Raw genomic sequence first — 17,930 nt, 5'->3', positions numbered from 1 at the left:
ATAAAGCTCCTGCCAGCTTGGTTTGACTCATGCTCTTGCTGAGAGCTCCCAGATGGAGGGGCTGGAGCTCAGGGGCAGCAGTGGATAACTCTGGCTTGGTGACCTCGAGGCTGAGGTAGCTGGTGGCAGCTCTGGGAGCCTGTGGCACTGTGGATGCTGCTGTGGTCTTTGGAGAAACCATCCTGCTGAGCAGAGCAAGGCTGTGGGAAGGAGAAATTCCCTCCTGGCACCTCAAGATGCTCAAGGCTGTGTCTCTCTTCCCTTGTTCCTCCACTCCCTGGGCTGCCCATTACCAACGTCCCTGGGCATGTTGCACTTTGGCCAGCAGACAAATCCCTGATTGCCTCAGCCCAGTGCAGTCAGATGAGTTTTTTTGGGTCACAAGTTCAGCTGCAAGGCACACGACTGAGCAAACCACAGCACGGGGATGCACTGACAGCAAAACGAGCTGGGATGTGGGCTGTGGGCCCTGTGCCTTGGGCAATAACTTTGGATTCTGTTTCATACATGCACACATTCTTCAGCTGTGCTTGCATTTCAAAGGGTTTCAGCCTTTGCTGAAATCACATCAAAGCCAGCTTGTCCATGAGAGGCCTTAATTTCATCACCAAACCAAACTGTGGTGCTTGTGGTGCTGATAAATCTCTCCCTCAGCTGCAGTTGTTGCTGAGGACTCTTCACTGCTCTCCAAAAATGCCATCCACAGTGAGGCCTTCCCACCTCCCAGGAGCATTAACTGCCCCAGCATCCTCCACTCACTGCTCTGCTGGTCCCTGTGTTTGGTGGCTGTGGGCAATCCCATACTCTCCGCACAGGCTGTCCTGCAGTCTCAGAGGAAGGGATATTGCAGATGTTAACACTTACAGAGTGTGATTTGGTGCTCAGGGGTGAAGGGGGGCTGAGCTCAGAAGTGGAAATCGCCGTTTCCATCAAGCTGAACGAGCGTGGGGTGGGTGGAGAGGGGGGCACTGGAAGCTCCTCTGCAGGGGAGAACAGGGATCCCCCGGTGTGAATGCAGGAATCGCTGGGGCAGTGTGACACTGGGGAGGCAGGTCTGGAGGTGCACGGAGGGGCACAGCCCAGATCTCGGTGCTAGACACCCCTGGGCTGTGGAAAACATTAATCTTCCTGAATAAATCTGGGAACTAAGCCCTCAGCTGTCAAATAGCGGGTTCCCCACTCCACTGAACTGTCCCAAATACCAGCACGGAGCAGAGCATGGAGGGCTGGAATAGCTGACCTTTAAAGGTCCTTTCCAACCCAAATTGTTCCATGACTCAATGATTCTGTGACCTTTTATCTTCCCTGCACACCCCTGTTGTAACCAGAGACCCTCTCCCTGCGGGGTCACAGCGCTCCATCCCTTCACTTAGAGCAGGATCCAGCAAAACTGGAGAGTGGCAGGAGGGAGCCTGGCAGGTGGGAGCATCCCTGGGGGATGCAGAGTTTCCTTCTTTGCTGCAGGAATAAAAGTGAAGAGGGTCTCCTCCCACTCCATCCCATCCAACACCCCAATCCTATCCTGTCCCAAACCCCCATCCCACCTCACTCCATTCCCATCCCGCCCCATCTCACCTCACCCCATCCCATTCCACCCCACCCTTTATTCCATCCCCTTCCAACCCCAGCATCCCATTCCACGCCACACAATCCCATCGCACCCCTCAATCCCATCCACCTCACCCCATCCCATCCTGTCCTCTGTACCGCCCCATCCCAAACCCCCATCCCACCCCATCCCGCTCGGCCCCGCTCGGCCCCGGCCCCCGCCCTGCAGTGGCTGCGGCGGGGCCAAGCCGCGCCCCGCTCCCGCGCTATAAAAGCGCGGTGCGCCCCGCAAAGCAGGTACCGCTCCTCCAGCCTCCGCGGGTCCAGGAGGAGGAGGAGGAGGAGGGAGGGAGGAAGGGGGGGGCCGGGTGCTGCTTTCTCCCCCCCGCGCCTCCCCCGAACCCCGATGCGGCCGGCCTGAACCAGCCGGGACGATGCTGCCGCTGCTGCCGCTGCTGCTGCTGGGCGCGCCGGGGCTGCGCCTGGGCGCGGGCGCGCCCCCGGAGCCCGAGTCCGCGCTGGTCACCCCGCTGCGCCTGGACCCCGACATCAACGGGCCCAGGCACTTCAGGGGCGGCCCGGCCGAGCCCCCGCGCGGGGGGCAGGCGGTGGTGATCCAGCTCTCGGCTTTCGGGGAGGATTTCTACCTCCACCTCTCCCCCGACGCCCGGTTCATCGCGCCCGCCTTCGCCGCGCACTACCTGGGGGCGGCCGCCCGCCCGCTGCCCGCGCTCCGCCACTGCTTCTACTCGGGGGATGTCAACGCCGACCGCGAGTCCTTCGCCGCGCTCAGCCTCTGCGGGGGGCTCCGGGGGGCGTTCGGCTACCGGGGAGCCGAGTACCTGATCAGCCCGCTGGCGGCGGGGGCGGCCGGGGGGCTCCACCGCCTGCAGCGCCGCAGCCCCGGCCGCCCCGTCGGGGCCGGAGCATCCCGCTGCGCCGTGGGCTCCGCGCTCACCCCCGGCGTGCTGCAGGCGCTCGACAAGTACCGGGGGCGTGCGGGGGGGAAAGGCGGCCGCGCCAAGCGCTTCGCCTCGGTCCCGCGGTACGTGGAGACCCTGGTGGTGGCCGACGAGTCGATGGTGAAGTTCCACGGGGATGACCTCCAGCACTACCTGCTCACCCTGATGGCCACGGCCGCCCGCCTCTACAAGCACCCCAGCATCCGTAACCCCATCCAGATCTCCGTGGTGAAGTTCCTCCTCATCGGGCAGGATGACAAGGGACCCAAAGTCACCAGCAACGCCGCCCTCACCCTGCGCAACTTCTGCGCCTGGCAGAAGAAGTGGAACAAGGTCAGCGACAAGCACCCCGAGTACTGGGACACCGCCATCCTCTTCACCAAGCAGGTGGGTGCAGGGGGGCCCGGAGGAGCTGCTCCCCCCTGTCACGGAGCCCTGCGCTGGGCTGAGGCGTTCTGCCACCTGTGTGCATGACAGGGGAGGTTGTGCCTGTCCCTCTTTCCCGGGGAACCTCCACTCTCAGATGCTGGGTGGGGGGACCAGAGGCATGGAGCAAGCAGACTTGGGCCAGCCCTTGCTGTCCCCTGGGCAGGTTTTGGCTAGCAGCCTGGAAAAACCCTGCCAGGGGGTGAATGAGGCTGGGAGGTGCCCACAGGCAGGTTGCCCCATGGGCAGAAACCTGCTGCTCTGTCTCCTGCCTCCATGCAGGAGCTTGGCAGCGAGTGCCCTGCGGCTCTGGCGTGCACCCTGAAATGAGAGGTCTGAGCCCAGAAGAGGAGGAGCATGGTCCTGTTCCCCCTCCCCAGCTGGGAAGAGCTCACAGTGCCACCTGCCAAGAAAAAACCTCTCCCTGCTTCCTCTGACTCATGCCTGAGGTTCTCCTGAGAACCTGGACCTCTCCTCAGCACTGGCTGCGCTGCATGGACCCGGTTCAGGGCTGGAAGTGGAGCACCAGAGATTCAGCCAGCGCTACAGCCCTCGAGTGGGGGAGAGCAGAGAGCCACTGCCACCGCTGCCGTGGGCTGGCTGCATCCCTGTGGTGGGAGAGAGGCTTGGAGCTGCCTTTGGCGTGGCTCCGTGGTGATGTGGCGCGTGGGATGAGCTCTGCATCCTCCCACCCCCACAAACTGGGTGACACTGAAGCCTCTCCCCATTGTTCCTCCCTCCCTATAGTCCTGTCTCAGTGTGGATGTCAGTCCAGTGCCTGCATCCCAAAATCCCTGATGGGATGGGAGGAGGATGAGCCCAGCTTGGAGGGGACAGTCACGTCTTATCTTGGCTGCAGCAGGCTTTGGCAGAAAAGGCTCCTTGCATTTTCTCCTTCCACTATCTCTGCCCAGATGTTTTTGGATTAGGGACAGGTGAGGAACTCCCCTAAGCAGCAGGGAGACCATTACAAAAACATTTTTCCAGGTCAAGCACTTGTGGTGGGTGGGAAGGATATAGCGTCCAGCTCAGTTCAGCTGGCCCTAGCCTGGCTCAGCAAGGGCTGACAATGGCCTGGAGCAGGAATGGTGCTGTGCAGGACGTGTGAGATCTTGTCCTGCGTGTGTTCTTGTCCTCCCCACCCCGGGCCAGCTGTAAATCCTATGGGAGCACAGACAGGATGGAAGCCCAGGCTGCTGGAGCAGCTCACAGAGGAGGACACTGCTGACACCTCTGCAGGGACCAGGCAGCTCCACCTCTCGTGGAAGCCCCGTGAGGTCACTGGAGCTGCACGTGGGACAGAGCTGGTCCCAGCCATTCAGAAGATGTGGATCACGTCTGGGCTGCATTTTTTACACATTGCTAAACCATCCATTCCTGAAATCCCAAAGCAAGCTCAATGCAAAGGCACACGGTCAGGGAGACATCTGCCTTCCTTGAGTGCATCCATCTGTGGTCCCCTGACATCCCGAAGCTTATCTTCCTGCCAAAAAGCTGTTACATAAGCCCCCGACTTAAATTTCACCTCCAGGCTGGTTGATAGGCAGTTTTCACTGTGATGATGAGCTGCTGACGAATGGGGCTCTCTTTTACTGCTTGGATTTGCTCCCTTCCAACGCTGCCGCCGCTGAATGATGGATTTGCCTTTGGGAAGCTCAGTCCTGATCAGCTGGTGGGTGAAGATTCCCTTCCTACCTGAGCCACTGCTTGCTGGAGGGTCCTGCAGAGCATCCAGCCTTCAGCTGCCCTCCTGGAAATATCCCTGCACACCGTGGCCAAGGGCTTGTCCATCCCTCCCACCCCTCCTGGACCTCGGTGTCACAACAGCAAACGTTTGCTGTGCATCTTTGCTTGCTGTGAAACCAAAGGGACGTGGCATGAAGGAACATCTGGCTGCAGCCTAGCACGTGGGGGAATTTGGAAACTGCAGCTCAAGCCTCGGCTTTTTGGAGTTGCTTTGGATGCACACAGGAAGCCTCTGTGGCAGGGAGAGTGCTTATGACTCCGAGTAGGTGAATTTTGCACAGATCCCTGTGACTGACCTGTGGAACGTCTTGAGAAGTTCACAAGGGATGAGGAAAAGCCTTAGGAGGTCCCGTGTAGGAAGGTCAGGCTGTCAGGAGAGGGCTGATGCACTGAGCAGGTTGCCTGCAGCCCCCTGGGGGCCCCAGCATCCTCCCTGTACCTGTGCCAGCAGGGGGAATACCAGCGGCAGAGAGCAAAGGCAGAGCTGGCTCCTTGCACCGTGCCTTCCCACCCTAAATCCCTTCCATTGCTCTCTGCTCCCCTCCTGAGCAGCCTCAACACCTGGCAGGGCTGAAGGAGGGGTTCAGGTGGGGGATCAGGACCTCTCATTAAGGTCAGAGATGCTGCCCGGGCTGTCCTGAGGAGGCTGTGGTGAGGAGAGAGGGAAAAGCCCCCGGAGAGCTGCTGGTGGTGTATCCCAGCGAGGTGCAGAGCGAGAAGTGGGTCAGTGTGTCAGTGCAGGTGTTGGGCTGGGAGCCAAAGCTCGCTGTGCTGGCGGGGAAAGAACTCTTCAAAGAGCACTGAGAACTCTTCAAAGAGCACTGAGCGGGGAGCTGTGAGGCTGTGACATTCCTCCCCCTGCCCCATCCTTGCCCCCAAACCCCGGTGCTGGTCAGAGCACGGGCAGAGGCTCCTGGGCAAGCTGCACCCCTGGACTGGCCCAGGGTGGTGATGCCACTGGGTCTTGGTGGTGTTTTGGGACTGGAACTCTTCCCCTGGGCTTGCCAGCACCGTTAATCAACCTGTGCCCAGCAGTGGTGGCAGTGCCAGTGCAAGGTGGGGTTGCCACCTCCTCTCCTGGGATCAGGGGTGCAGCAGGGCCCCAGCTGGTCAGGAAAACTGCAGAGCAAAGCGCTGAACTCGGTTGTATGATGGGGTTTTCCACCAGCAGAGCAGACCCAGACGTTTCTTCACATCACCTCTCTGGAGATCCCGGTCTTGCCTCCACGCTCCGTGGCCCCAGGTCTCCTGTTAAAGCCATCTCAGCCCTGGCTGGGGCTCTCTGAAGTCATCAGGACTGTTATTTACCCACGGCTGAACCTGCCTGCGCGGGAATGCCTTCAGCTTGGAAACCTTGCTGGAAATATTGGCAGAGCAGCTCCTGCAGGATTTTGAGCAACCCAGGCGCTTTGGCTGGGCGAGTGCTGAGCATGAATCACACTTATTTATAGCATGGGAGCGCCCAGCGAGTCCCTTACTTTTCTTTTCATGTGGAAAACAGCCCCATGCCCGCTGCATGGCCTCCCTGGCAGCTCTGGGGCAGCACCGAGGGAGGGGAGGATGCTCCAGCCCTCCCAAACCAAAAGCACAGCCCAGCAGGGGAAGGGAGCACCTGGGACCAGGTTACTGCCAGGCTGCAGCATCAATGTGTCTTAAATGGCCTTTTTTTAGCATGAGCACCTGGGGAAGGGCAGATCTGCCCACGATGAGACCCTTCCCAGCCTCTCTCCTGGCAACATCTCTGTAGGATGTGGCTGTCCCCAGTTTGGGAAGCCTGGGCTAGTTCCTCCTTTGATCAGCTGGGCTTGGTTGCTCCTTGAAGGATGGCTGCAGAGTGTCTTAGAGAGGCAGGAGCACTTTCTTTAGCCTCAGAAACCTCTGGACCTGGTCCAGGGCTTTCTTGTTCCTTGGAAGAAGCTGAGAAATGAGATTGAGAAGTGGCTCAGCCCTGAGTCCAAGGTCAGATGTGTTCCCATCCACCCACCCGTGTCACCATCCACCCACCAAGGGAACCAGACTGGCTCATCCGTGACAAAACCAGCTCCACCCTGGCCAGAGGAGCTGTTTGGGTAGGAAAAGCTGCTGCTGAAGGCAGGGCAGGATGCTACACACATCCCTGGTTCTGGGGTGAAGTGCAAACACACTGCTGCAGCCTGGGCTGGGTCCGGACTGAGGTTTCCTGCCTCTGTATCCCGGTGTGTTTCCCACCCTTTTGGGCTTTCTTCCCATCAGGAGCTCCCCGTGGGGGGCCAGGGATGAGGTGGGAAAGGGGAATGGTGACACCTGTGCTGTCCCCAGGACTAACCCCTTCCCTCTGTGCCTGGCAGGACCTGTGCGGTGCCACCACCTGTGACACGCTGGGAATGGCAGACGTGGGCACCATGTGTGACCCCAAGCGCAGCTGCTCCGTCATCGAGGACGACGGGCTGCCCTCGGCCTTCACCACCGCCCACGAGCTGGGTAAGGCTCCCAGCTCTCCTCTTCCTCTCAGGAGCAGCTCCACCAGCTGCCTGGTTTCAGCCTCTGGGAGATGAGGCGATAGGGAAACTCTGCCTTTCCTCCTGAGCCAGGTGGGAAAGGGCTGCTGAGGGAGCAAAGGCTTTGCTCCCATGGTTGCTACCACAGCTGGGTTTCCAGGATTCAGGAGTCCCAAAATAACAGGCAGAGGGCACACCTGCCTCGGGGAGGGAGGAGACAGCGGGGCAAGTGCTAAGTCACCTGTCACCTTCTCTTCACAATTTCCTTTGCTCTTCCTTTTCTGTGTGCTCTCCATGTGCATGAGGCATTTGGGAGAGAGCTGGAATGTTTGCTGACTCTTCTGGGCTGTCCACAGCTGCCATCCTTGCAAGGATCTGCCCCACTCCATGTCTCAGTCTCCCCTGAAAGAAGCTGGGGGGTTCCTGCTCCTCGTGCTGTGCTGGGTTATTCATGCTGCCTTCCTTTTCCCACCCCAGGCCACGTGTTCAACATGCCCCACGACAACGTGAAGGCCTGTGAGGAGGTCTTTGGCCGGCTGAAGACCAACCACATGATGTCCCCCACCCTCATCCAGATCGACCGTGCCAACCCCTGGTCAGCCTGCAGCGCTGCCATCATCACTGACTTCCTGGACAGCGGCCACGGTGAGCCCTGCTGTGCCCCTCAGCCCCTGCCTGTGTCCCTGTCCCCTAGGAACTGGGTCTAGCCCTGCAGGTGCTTACTGGGAAAAGATGGTTGGCTGTAGAGCTCTTCCTCTCCTGGCTCTGTAAACAAATTCAGAAGGAAATGGGAGGTTTCTGTAGTATCCAAACCCCCTGGGTGTCCCCAGCAGTGACATCTGCACTCAGGCTGCTGGCACAGCTCCAAGGCATCACCAGGAGATGGAATCATCTGCATTTGGGATACAGCAAAGATTGAGGGCATCCCTGGGGCAGCTTTGGCCCAATCTCTCCCTCATCTCCCTGCGGCAGTGCTTTCCCTCCCCACTCTGGTCTCTACAAGCCCCAGGAGCTGACAGAGCCCCTCTCCCTCTCCTGCAGGGGACTGTTTGCTGGACCAGCCTGCCAAACCCATCCCTCTGCCCGAAGACCTGCCGGGCACGAGCTACAGCCTGAACCAGCAGTGCGAGCTGGCCTTCGGGGTGGGCTCCAAGCCCTGCCCCTACATGCAGTACTGTGCCAAGCTGTGGTGCACGGGCAAGGCCCGCGGGCAGATCGTGTGCCAGACACGGCACTTCCCCTGGGCCGACGGCACCGCCTGCGGCGACGGGCGCTTCTGCCTCAAGGGAGCCTGCGTGGAGAGGCACAACGTCAGCAAGTACAGGGTGAGTGCCTGGCTGGGAGACCCAAAACAGGGCACTCAGCGAGTGCAGGGTGAGTGCCTGGGCTGGGAACCAAAATCAGGGTCACTCAGTGAGTACAGGGTGAGTGCCTGGGCTGGGAGACCCAAAACAGGGCACTCAGTGAGTACAGGGTGAGTGCCTGGCTGGAAACCCCAAAATCAGGGTCACTCAGTGAGTACAGGGTGAGTGCCTGGGCTGGGAACCCGAAAACAGGGCACTCAGTGAGTACAGGGTGAGTGCCTGGCTGGGAACCCCAAAACAGGGCACTCAGTGAGTAGAAAGTGAGTGCCTGGGCTGGGAACCCCAAAACAGGGCACTCAGTGAGTACAGGGTGAGTGCCTGGCTGGAAACCAAAACCAGGATCACTCAGTGAGTACAGGGTGAGTGCCTGTGCTAGAAACCCCAAAATCAGGGTCACTCAGTGAGTGCAGGGTGAGTGCCTGTGCTGGGAACCCCAAAACACTCCACAGGGTCACTCTGCAGGTGCTGGCAGAGCCATCCCCCATCTCCTGGTGGTGGAGACCCAGCATGGGGACACTGATGTGGAAAGAGCAGGAGATCCCTTGGGTACCATGCATTTCTCAAGGAGTGAGGCTGCTGCTCTGCTCCAGCCAGCCCTGGGCAAGTTTCACAGAATTTGCTATGTTGGAAGGGACCCACAAGGATCGTTGAGTCCAGCTCCTGGGCCTGCTCAGGACCGTTCCCAAGAGTCACACCACACCCCTGAGAGGATTGCCCAAATGCTTCTTGAGCTCAGTCAGGCTTAGGGCTGTGTCCACTTCCCTGGGAGCCTGTTCAGTGCCCCAGCACCCTCTGCGGGAAGAGCATTTTCCTGATATCCAACCCTGACACGACTTCAGACCACTCCCTTGGTTCCTCTCACTCCCCACAGAGAAGAGATCAGCATGCACCCCTTGGATCCCCCCAGCAGGAAGGTTTGCGGGCGGTTGGAGGTTTTCCTTGCGTGGGGATGGCCCCAGGTGTGGAGACGACGGGTGTGCAGTGCCTCAGGCTGTCCCTCCCTGCAGGTGGACGGCGGCTGGGCCAAGTGGGCGCCGTACGGGCCGTGCTCGCGGAGCTGCGGCGGCGGCGTGCAGCTGGCCCGGCGGGAATGCACCGACCCCGTGCCGGCCAACGGGGGCTCCTACTGCCAGGGCATCCGCGTCAAGTACCGCTCCTGCAACCTGGAGCCCTGCGCTGCTGCAGGTAAGGGCTGGGGCTGGGCTCGGCCTGTGACAACCCCAGCAAACCACAGCTGGGGGTGCAGGCCCAACACCGCGTCCCTGTTGTTTTCAGTGCCGGGGAAGAGCTTCCGTGAGGAGCAGTGTGAGGCTTTCAACGGCTACAGCCACAGCACGAACCGCCTGACTGCCTCCGTCTCCTGGGTTCCCAAGTACTCCGGTGTCTCGCCCCGGGATAAGTGCAAGCTCATCTGCCGGGCCAACGGCACCGGCTACTTCTATGTGCTGGCACCCAAGGTTGGTGAGAGACCCCAGGGTCAGTGCCTGGACTGTGGGGTGGATCCAGTGCCCCTGAGATGAATAGATTTTCCTTGTTTGGTGGGTGGATGGTGTTAGATGAGATGCAACCAGTGTGGTATGAATCAGCTTGGGGCTGGAGTTGGTCCATGGAGGGTCTTCCTCTGGAAGATGTCATTTTTTTCCTCTTGTAAAGGTGCCTCTGGCATATTCCTGTGGTCCTGGCATAGGGGATGGTAGTTTGGGTACTGGGGAAGCAATGGGCAGGACAGGGTGGACATCTAGGGTGGACATGGGACTGAGAGGGATGGTGTTAGTGTTAGCAGTGTCCCCTGTGCAGCTTGTTCCCCACAATGGAAAGGACAGGAAATTCTCTAGATAGGAGCAGGAAAGGGATGTAGTCCCATCTATCTCTTCTCAGAGACCCCAAAATCCTGCCTGCAAAGCAGAACATGAGCAAAGAGCAGCATGGTGCCTGCTGGCATCTCCTCAGAGCCTGTCAGATGGAATGGGGTGGGATGGACACAGCTGGGATGCCTCAGGAGATGTGAGAGGGAAATGCAGCAGCTTGTTTTTCTCACCTGGTTTAGGTCGTAGATGGCACCCCTTGCTCCCCGGACTCCACTTCGGTCTGTGTCCAGGGCAAATGCATCAAGGCAGGCTGTGATGGGAAGTTGGGCTCCAAGAAGAAGTTTGACAAATGCAGCGTCTGTGGAGGAGACAACAAGAGCTGCAAGAAGGTCTCAGGCTTGTTCACCAAACCCATGTGAGTGTTGGGTTACCACATGTGCTTCCCCTACTCCCAGCACTGTGTTTTGGTGTGGGGGATGCAGGAAGGTTGTGGAGATGGTGATGGGATAAACCCATCCTGAGCAAAATCTGCTGGTGCTCGTGTACATCACTGCACAGACACCTGGGCTGGCTCTGAAGGAGCAGCAGGACACATTGAATGTCCTGTTGACTTCTGCTGGTGGAGTGCTGTTGAGCCAGAGAGGCTGAAGCAAATTCAAACTGAGCTTCAGAAGGAGAAGACAAACGTAGGGGTGGGAGGAACTCAGGGCTGAAGTAATGCACCATGCACCATGTCACAGATAGAATCTGATTGACGTTTCCCAAATGTTCTGTCTTCAGAGACATTTTGGGTAATTGAATCATTACTAATACTTTTATCTTTACATGGTGGTTTCCCTCCCTGGGAAGCATTTTTCACAATAGAAAATTTCTATCTATATAATATTTGGAATAAATTTGTATAGTGTTTTCTTTTTTCTGCATCTTGGGCAACAGTATGGCTCTTTCTCACTTTTTGCTGGTTCTGGACAGTTTTTCTTCACGTGTCTGTATCTTCTGCATCTGAAGCATGGTCTGTGCATTGTGTCCCGTGCCTGATGTCCTGCCCTGCCCGCTCTTCCCTTTCAGGCACGGCTACAACTTCGTGGTGGTCATCCCCGCGGGCGCCTCCAACATCGACATCCGGCAGCGGGGCTACAAAGGACTCGTCAGCGACGACAACTACCTGGCGCTGAAGAACGCGCAGGGCAAGTACCTGCTGAACGGCCACTTCATCGTCTCGGCCGTCGAGAGGGACCTGATGGTCAAGGGCAGCGTCCTGCGCTACAGCGGCACCGGCACCGCCGTCGAGAGCCTCCAGGCCTTCAAGCCCATCCAGGAGCCCCTGACTCTGGAGGTGCTCTCCGTGGGAAAGATGACCCCTCCCCGGGTGCGCTACTCCTTCTACCTCCCCAAGGAGAGCAAGGAGGACAAGTCCTCCTACAAGAAGGAGGGCAAGACCCCGCCGGACCTCAACAACAGCGTCCTCAGCCTGTCCAACCGCCTGGATGGCGGGAGGCCGAGCTACAAACGCCCCTCCTACAAGTGGGCGGTGGGCGGCTGGGAGGCGTGCTCTGTCACCTGCGGCGATGGCCTGCAGAAGCGCTCGGTGGCTTGCCGCGACTCCTACGGCCAGCCGGCCGCCGAGTGCGACGCGGCGCAGCGCCCCGCCGACGTCCGGCTCTGCGGGGAGCCCTGCCCGGCCTGGGAGGCCGGACCGTGGTCCTCCTGCTCCAAGAGCTGTGGTCGGGGTTTCAAGAGACGGGCGTTGAAGTGCGTGATGCCCACCGGGCGCCTGCTGCCGCGGGAGAGTTGCAATTTTCGGAGGAAGCCGCAGGAGCTGGATTTCTGCACCTTGAGGCCGTGCTGAGCTGGTCAAGGGGTGCCTGCGAGGAAGGGCATGGTGTTCCTATGGCTGTGTGCAGCCAAGCAGCAGCTGGAGGTTGGGAGTGGGGGAGATGTCCATAGCACATAGCAAAAGGGGGAAAAATAAGAAAAAAATGGGAACAAAAAGGGACCTGGGTGTGGGGGCAGCCCCATGCATCTGGGAGAGAGGGCTTTTATCAACCAGGTCGCTTGGAGACAGAGCGGGAATGAACATCTACCTCGAAGCCACTGAACGACACGGGAACCGCCGGTGGAGGCTGGGAACTGGGGGGACAGATGGAAGCGAGGAGGATCATCCCTGCCTGTGATGGATCTGTGGTACAGGCAGGGAGATGCCCCTAAATTGCACAGATGAAGCCTCCCCCCACCTTCCCAGGACCAACCTTACCTCCCTTCTCCCTGGACTCCCCCAACACTCATGCTAAACGGGACCAAAAGGATTTACCAATGCAACGACCACTGGTGCGATGAGGCGCTGGGACTGATGCCTCCAGGGCTTGCTGATGGGGACTTTGTTGTCCCAGCAGCATCCCCGGGCCAGGCTGGAAGGTGGTGGCTTTATTTTCATTCTCTTCTCGTGTTTATGACCTGACCAGTGTAAATTTTATGGTGCTTAACTCTGTATTTTTTTAACCTCCTTCCTCCCCTCCTGATGGATGTAAACCTTGCATAGCAGGGCTGGTGTTATTCCCCGGGGAATCTCACCAGCCTGAGGTTTCCTATGGTGCTTTGAGATGGGGCTGTGTGAACATCATATGCTCCTTTACACCCTGGTCCACCTGAAGCTTTTCAGGGCTAAAAGGGATCACAATGGGCCTGAGGTTTGATCTGTGATTCCAAAAAAAGCAGCTGTGCTGTAGTTCCACAGGGTCAGACACAGCCCCCCCAGCCACTGAGACTTTGCTTTGCTCTGGAAATGGTGCTCAATGCTCAATGGGACCAGTGTGTCATGCCCAGACATCCCATAGCCTCCAGCCTTTAACCAGGCTGGGGTATTTTTCCTCTGTGTAAAGCCTCCCTGAGATATCCTGAGCTCTATCAGAGCTGGAGTCACTTCCCTGGCATCCCTTTGGAGCTGAGGGAGAGGGAGATTAATTTGGGTCGTTGGCTTTCCTGAGGAAAAAGGGGCTCAGCGGGGTTCAGGCATGCAGGGAGAGAGGAACTGTCAACCCTCTTGCTGCTGCAAAGCACCTACAACCATTTCCCCCCTCCAGTTATTCTGGGCTTGTTCTGTGCCTCTGGGGTTATTCTGCACCTCTGACAGTTTTGTAGCATTGTGCCTGTTGTGGTCAGAGGCTTTTTTACCTCTCCCAAACCTCATTTATCATTGAGGTCTCTTGCTCAGATCAAATCATCAGGCACCATTGAATTTTTTCCCTTGTCACTGATGCAGGTGCCTCTTAATCAACGAGCTGTGACTGTGAGCAAGCCAAAGCTTCTGGGTCAAGCTGTGCAGTTACTGGGATCAGCAGAAAGGTGTTTTAGGGATGAGACACAGATTTTGGGTAGGCACAAGATGACATCTCTGCAAATAAAGGCTTGGAGCCTGCCATGCTTGTTGGAGGTTCAGCAAGGAAACTCCATTGCCCCTTGGGTGGCTCCAGAAGGTCTCCAGCTGTGAGCAAGGTGAGGATGACAAGAAATGGGACAGGTGGCATGAGAGTTCCCTTCTTAGGTCTTTGCAGCAGCTCACAAACTCCTTGTGACAGTGTTTGTGGGCTCATCCTCCCTAGGGATCCTCCTAGAGGATCGATCTAATGCCTCTTTCAACACAATCATGTTTTAGGTCTCCACAGAGCCAGGAGCAGATGTTGTGGTTGCTCTGCACAGCAGGGAACGGGAGTTAACGTTCTTAGGAAATCCCTTCCAGGTCTCCATTCCCGTGAACATGCCACCCATTTGCTGAGGGTTTTCCTGCATATCTGAGCCCGCTGCGCTTCCCTCTGGGGACAGAGCTCCGAGGAGCTGCCCTTGCGTGCCCTGCCGTCCCACAGCTGGTTTCTAAGCCACCGAGAAATTGTCAGCCTCGTTCCTGAGGAGGGGAGGGATTCCTCGTGTGTGGTTCTTCTGCTGAGGGTGCAGCAGAAGGACGAGGTGCCGATGGTACTGGCTGCTTTGTGTATACCATGTATACTGAACATCGATCTCTGCTGTTTGTGCGTCAATAGCAAACCTGAAATAAATCTGTATTTAAAGTTACGCCCGGGGGGACGCGGTCCTGCAAGGGTTGTTTGTGGTGGTTTCTGGGGTTTCCAGGATGAATTGATGAATCTGACTCCGTGTTTTTAGAAGGCTAATTTATTATATTATGATATTATACTATATTAAAGAATACTATATTAAATCTATACTAAAGATAGAGAAAGGATACAGACAGAAGGCTTAACAAGAATGATAATGAAAACTCATGACTCTCCTCCAGAGTCTGACACAGCTGGGTGGTGACTGGTCATTAAGTAAAAACAATTTACATGAAACCAATCAAACAACCACCTGTTGGACAAACAATCTCCAGACCACAGCAAATCAGGGAAAAGCAATCAGATAATTATTGTTTTCATTCCTCTCTGAGGCTTCTCAGCTTCCCAGGAGAAGACATCCTGGTGAAGGGATTTTTCAGAAAATATGGTGACAGATGTTTGTTGGTGGCTGTGGGGCATTCTTTGTGTCATTGTGATCCTGACCCCTTTATAGTGTCAGCTCATTACCTAGAGAACAAAACTGATGCCTTTTTGGGCTTTCCTAAAAACAGAGGCCAGACAAAATTAAGGGAATAAAAAGCAGTTCTATTTATTGAAGGATTTTCAGGTTCATTTCAGGCAGACAAATCCCCATGGGCTACACCCAAAAATGGATTCAGGGGTTTTCACACTTTTATAAGTTTGGTCCATTTGCATTTTGGGGGTCAATCTGCCAATTCCAGCTTCAGCCAATGAAGTCATTGACCCCAAGTTTGCTCCCCCAACTCCCTTTTGTTTCCATCTCTCAGGCCTGAGGCAGTGAGGTGTCCTTGATTGCCAGGCCTGGAGAAGAATTGTTGTGTCTGCCCCAAATGGGGAAGCAGCAGCTCCCACTGTGTGTGGAGTTTAGAGTTCTACACTAAAGAACTGCAGGATTGCAAATAGATGGAAGATAGAAAAGCTAAAATCCTAAACCATCAAACCCAACATCTTTATGAACCCAACAGATTTATTCTGATTTGATTCTGCCACAGGATTGGTTATTGGTAAAAAGGAAACCCAACCTGAAGGAACCCTGGGGTGAATCAGCCCCTGTGAGCCCCAGGGGAACTGGGGCTGCTCATTGAATGAGGCTGGTTTGCCTTAGGCTTGAATCAGGATGTTCTCTTGTCAGGGTGACAGGAATATGGAGTTAAAATGATTGATGTGAACTGGAACAGCACTCACATCCTGGAACAACCCTGTCTGTGTGCTCCTCCTAAAATTCTCAGCACACCCTCCCTGAGTCAGAGCCCTCTCTCTGCCCTGCTGTGCTGGGGCCAGTGGTGAGATAAAGCCCTTCCTGCTCCTGGGCCTGCCAGCTCAGGGATGCCTGATGTCACCCCCAGCTCTCAGCAGGTTGCCTAGGATTTTATTTTCCCCCAGCAAACACAATTTATTCCCCCATTATGTTGTAATGATTTGGCAAATTGCATGTGTTTTATTGGGGGGGAAAGCTCAGTTTGCTTTCCATCATCACAGAGTCCCAGAATGGTCTGTATTGGAAGGGACCACGAAGATCATCTCCTTCCATCTCCTTCTGCCACAAACAGGGACCCCTTCCACTGTCCCAGGGTGCTCCAAGCCCTGTCCAGCCTGGCCTTGGACACGTCCAGGGATGGGGCAGCCACAGCTGCTCTGTGCCAGGGTCTCACCACCCTCACAGGGAAGAATTTCTCCCTAATGTTTAATCCTAAAGGAACACACACAGCTGAGAACCTTCCCCCTCAGCAGCTCCCCTCACAATAAAGTCCACTTTCACCCCAAATATATCCAACACTGCCAAGGTAACAACTGCAAATGGCTTTATGGGCAGCAAGGAGGGAGAATCCCACCCGTTATAGCCATGACTTTTGCCTCAAGAATCTGTTCAGGAGCAGAAAATTAAGTTTAAACTATCGCCTTGCTCCTTCAGGTGACAGCCCCACACTTTTAACCAGATGCCCTTAAAGATCACCCAGAGAGACAAAAACCCCACACAATCTTCAAGTATCTACCTGGTGTATAGATACATATATAAAATATAAAACATTAGATATATTTTTATATATCTATATTTTCATTATGTAAAAATTTTTATTTCTTATAAATAATATATATTTAAAATAAATAATATATATTTAAAACAAACAAACAAATTTACATGGTGAGGAAGAAATAAACCCAGGATCAAGGCCAGAAACACCCTGTGAAGGGAAGGGGGGTGTTTAGGCAGGGAAAGCTGGTCATGGCTTAGAGGGGCTACAGGTGGGTGACACAGCTTTTGTCCTGCAATCTGTATCAAGCCTCAAGGCACAGGAACAGGCTCCTAGTGCAGGAGGAATGATGTGGAGCACCAGATTTTCTGTCTGAGGAGAAGGGCTGGCTTTTCCCACTGTCATGAGATGCTGCATTTGATGCTTCTCTGGATTCCTCATCTTCCAGCACTAAAGGGTTTTATTGTTTCTTCCCTTCGCTGTGAATTTGTCGTATTTGGACTCTCCAGTATCTAATAAAAGACTGACCTGGCTGCTTTTCCCTTCAGGGGACACTGATGTGCCTTCACCTGCAGGGAAGGGAAGGTCAGCATGATCTGATGGAGCAAAAGGCATGAGGCTCATCCCCTCAGGCCAAGGAATCCTGTCCAGGAATCCCCATTTGGGTCCAAACCCATCCCTGGCTGAGCTGCAGAGCTGAAGATGGCTTGGGCAGAGCACACCAAATGTCTTTAAACTCAGTCCTGCCTCTGGGACTGCCTGCAAATCTGCTGGTTTACATTTGTTCTATGCTGAAACCCAAGAAGCTTAAAAAATTTTTGTAAAAAAGGGATTACCTGGAGTATAAGGAGAGGAACAATAGAGGGGAGGGAAATGCTCCTGCCTCATCTGGTGTTTTGGTCCAGGGCTTCGACGTGGCCGTGGATCAGCTCCCTGGGGTTGGGATGCTGCCTTGCTATTTTTATAACTCTGCATACACACACACACATAAATATATATTACTGCCATCACTATTAATAATAATTATAATTACTGGGCTTTGCCAGGAGACAAAAGCAAAACCAGACGTGCGTTGAACGAATGGAGCTAATTGATAACACATGTCCTGCAGAAAGCCTCTCCTGGGAGAAGAAAGAAACTGGGAAGGGCTCTGCTGTGCCTGGGAAAAGAGGAATGTTCACTTGAGCTTGGGGATGTAAAGCAAAATGCTGAGGTGGAGCCAGGATGTGAGACCCCAGCCCCTCTCCCCATTTCCTCCATCGGCTCCCCCAGCACAGCTCAGTAACGCAGCCATGGCTGGTTCCTCCTGAACCTGGCAAAAAATCCTGCTCCTCAGGCAGGAAAGGCTTTTCCCCGCTGTGGAACCTCTGAGAAAGGTCTGAATCCTGGTCAGGCAGTCGGAGGAGGCCTGGACAGCTGCTGTGGCTGGGGTGGAGACGAGCTCCAGCTCGGTGTGGGACCAGCTGGAAGGGATGCCAAGGCCCCGGCAGGGCCGACCCCCCAGCCCTTGCAGCAGACTAAACTTCCCCTGCTGTCCT

At 55.9% G+C, this 17,930-nt stretch overlaps 1 protein-coding gene across 1 annotated transcript; it reads left to right on the top strand.

Annotated features, from left to right (window-relative positions):
* The first annotated feature begins 1,802 nt into the window (after nucleotides 1–1,802).
* Nucleotides 1,803–14,390, top strand: ADAMTS15 (ADAM metallopeptidase with thrombospondin type 1 motif 15). The gene is made up of 8 exons (XM_039722083.1): nucleotides 1,803–2,897; nucleotides 7,010–7,142; nucleotides 7,637–7,804; nucleotides 8,201–8,484; nucleotides 9,531–9,708; nucleotides 9,799–9,980; nucleotides 10,571–10,746; nucleotides 11,400–14,390. Exons 1-8 carry the CDS (start codon nucleotides 1,983–1,985, stop codon nucleotides 12,178–12,180), a joined length of 2,817 nt encoding a protein of 938 aa, XP_039578017.1. The 5' UTR covers nucleotides 1,803–1,982; the 3' UTR covers nucleotides 12,181–14,390.
* The last annotated feature ends 3,540 nt before the right edge of the window (nucleotides 14,391–17,930 follow it).

This window comes from Passer montanus, unplaced genomic scaffold (genome assembly GCF_014805655.1).
Source record: "Passer montanus isolate IOZ18808 unplaced genomic scaffold, ASM1480565v1 scaffold47, whole genome shotgun sequence".
In the NCBI taxonomy this organism is placed as follows: domain Eukaryota; kingdom Metazoa; phylum Chordata; class Aves; order Passeriformes; family Passeridae; genus Passer; species Passer montanus.
This window is presented reverse-complemented; position numbering and strand designations above follow the sequence as displayed.

Coding starts and splice junctions, on each gene's coding strand:
- ADAMTS15 (XM_039722083.1), top strand. CDS start 1,983: ATGCTGCCGCTGCTGCCGCTGCTGCTGCTGGGCGCGCCGGGGCTGCGC. Junction 2,898..7,009: donor CCATCCTCTTCACCAAGCAG/GTGGGTGCAGGG, acceptor TGTGCCTGGCAG/GACCTGTGCGGTGCCACCAC. Junction 7,805..8,200: donor CTTCCTGGACAGCGGCCACG/GTGAGCCCTGCT, acceptor CCTCTCCTGCAG/GGGACTGTTTGCTGGACCAG.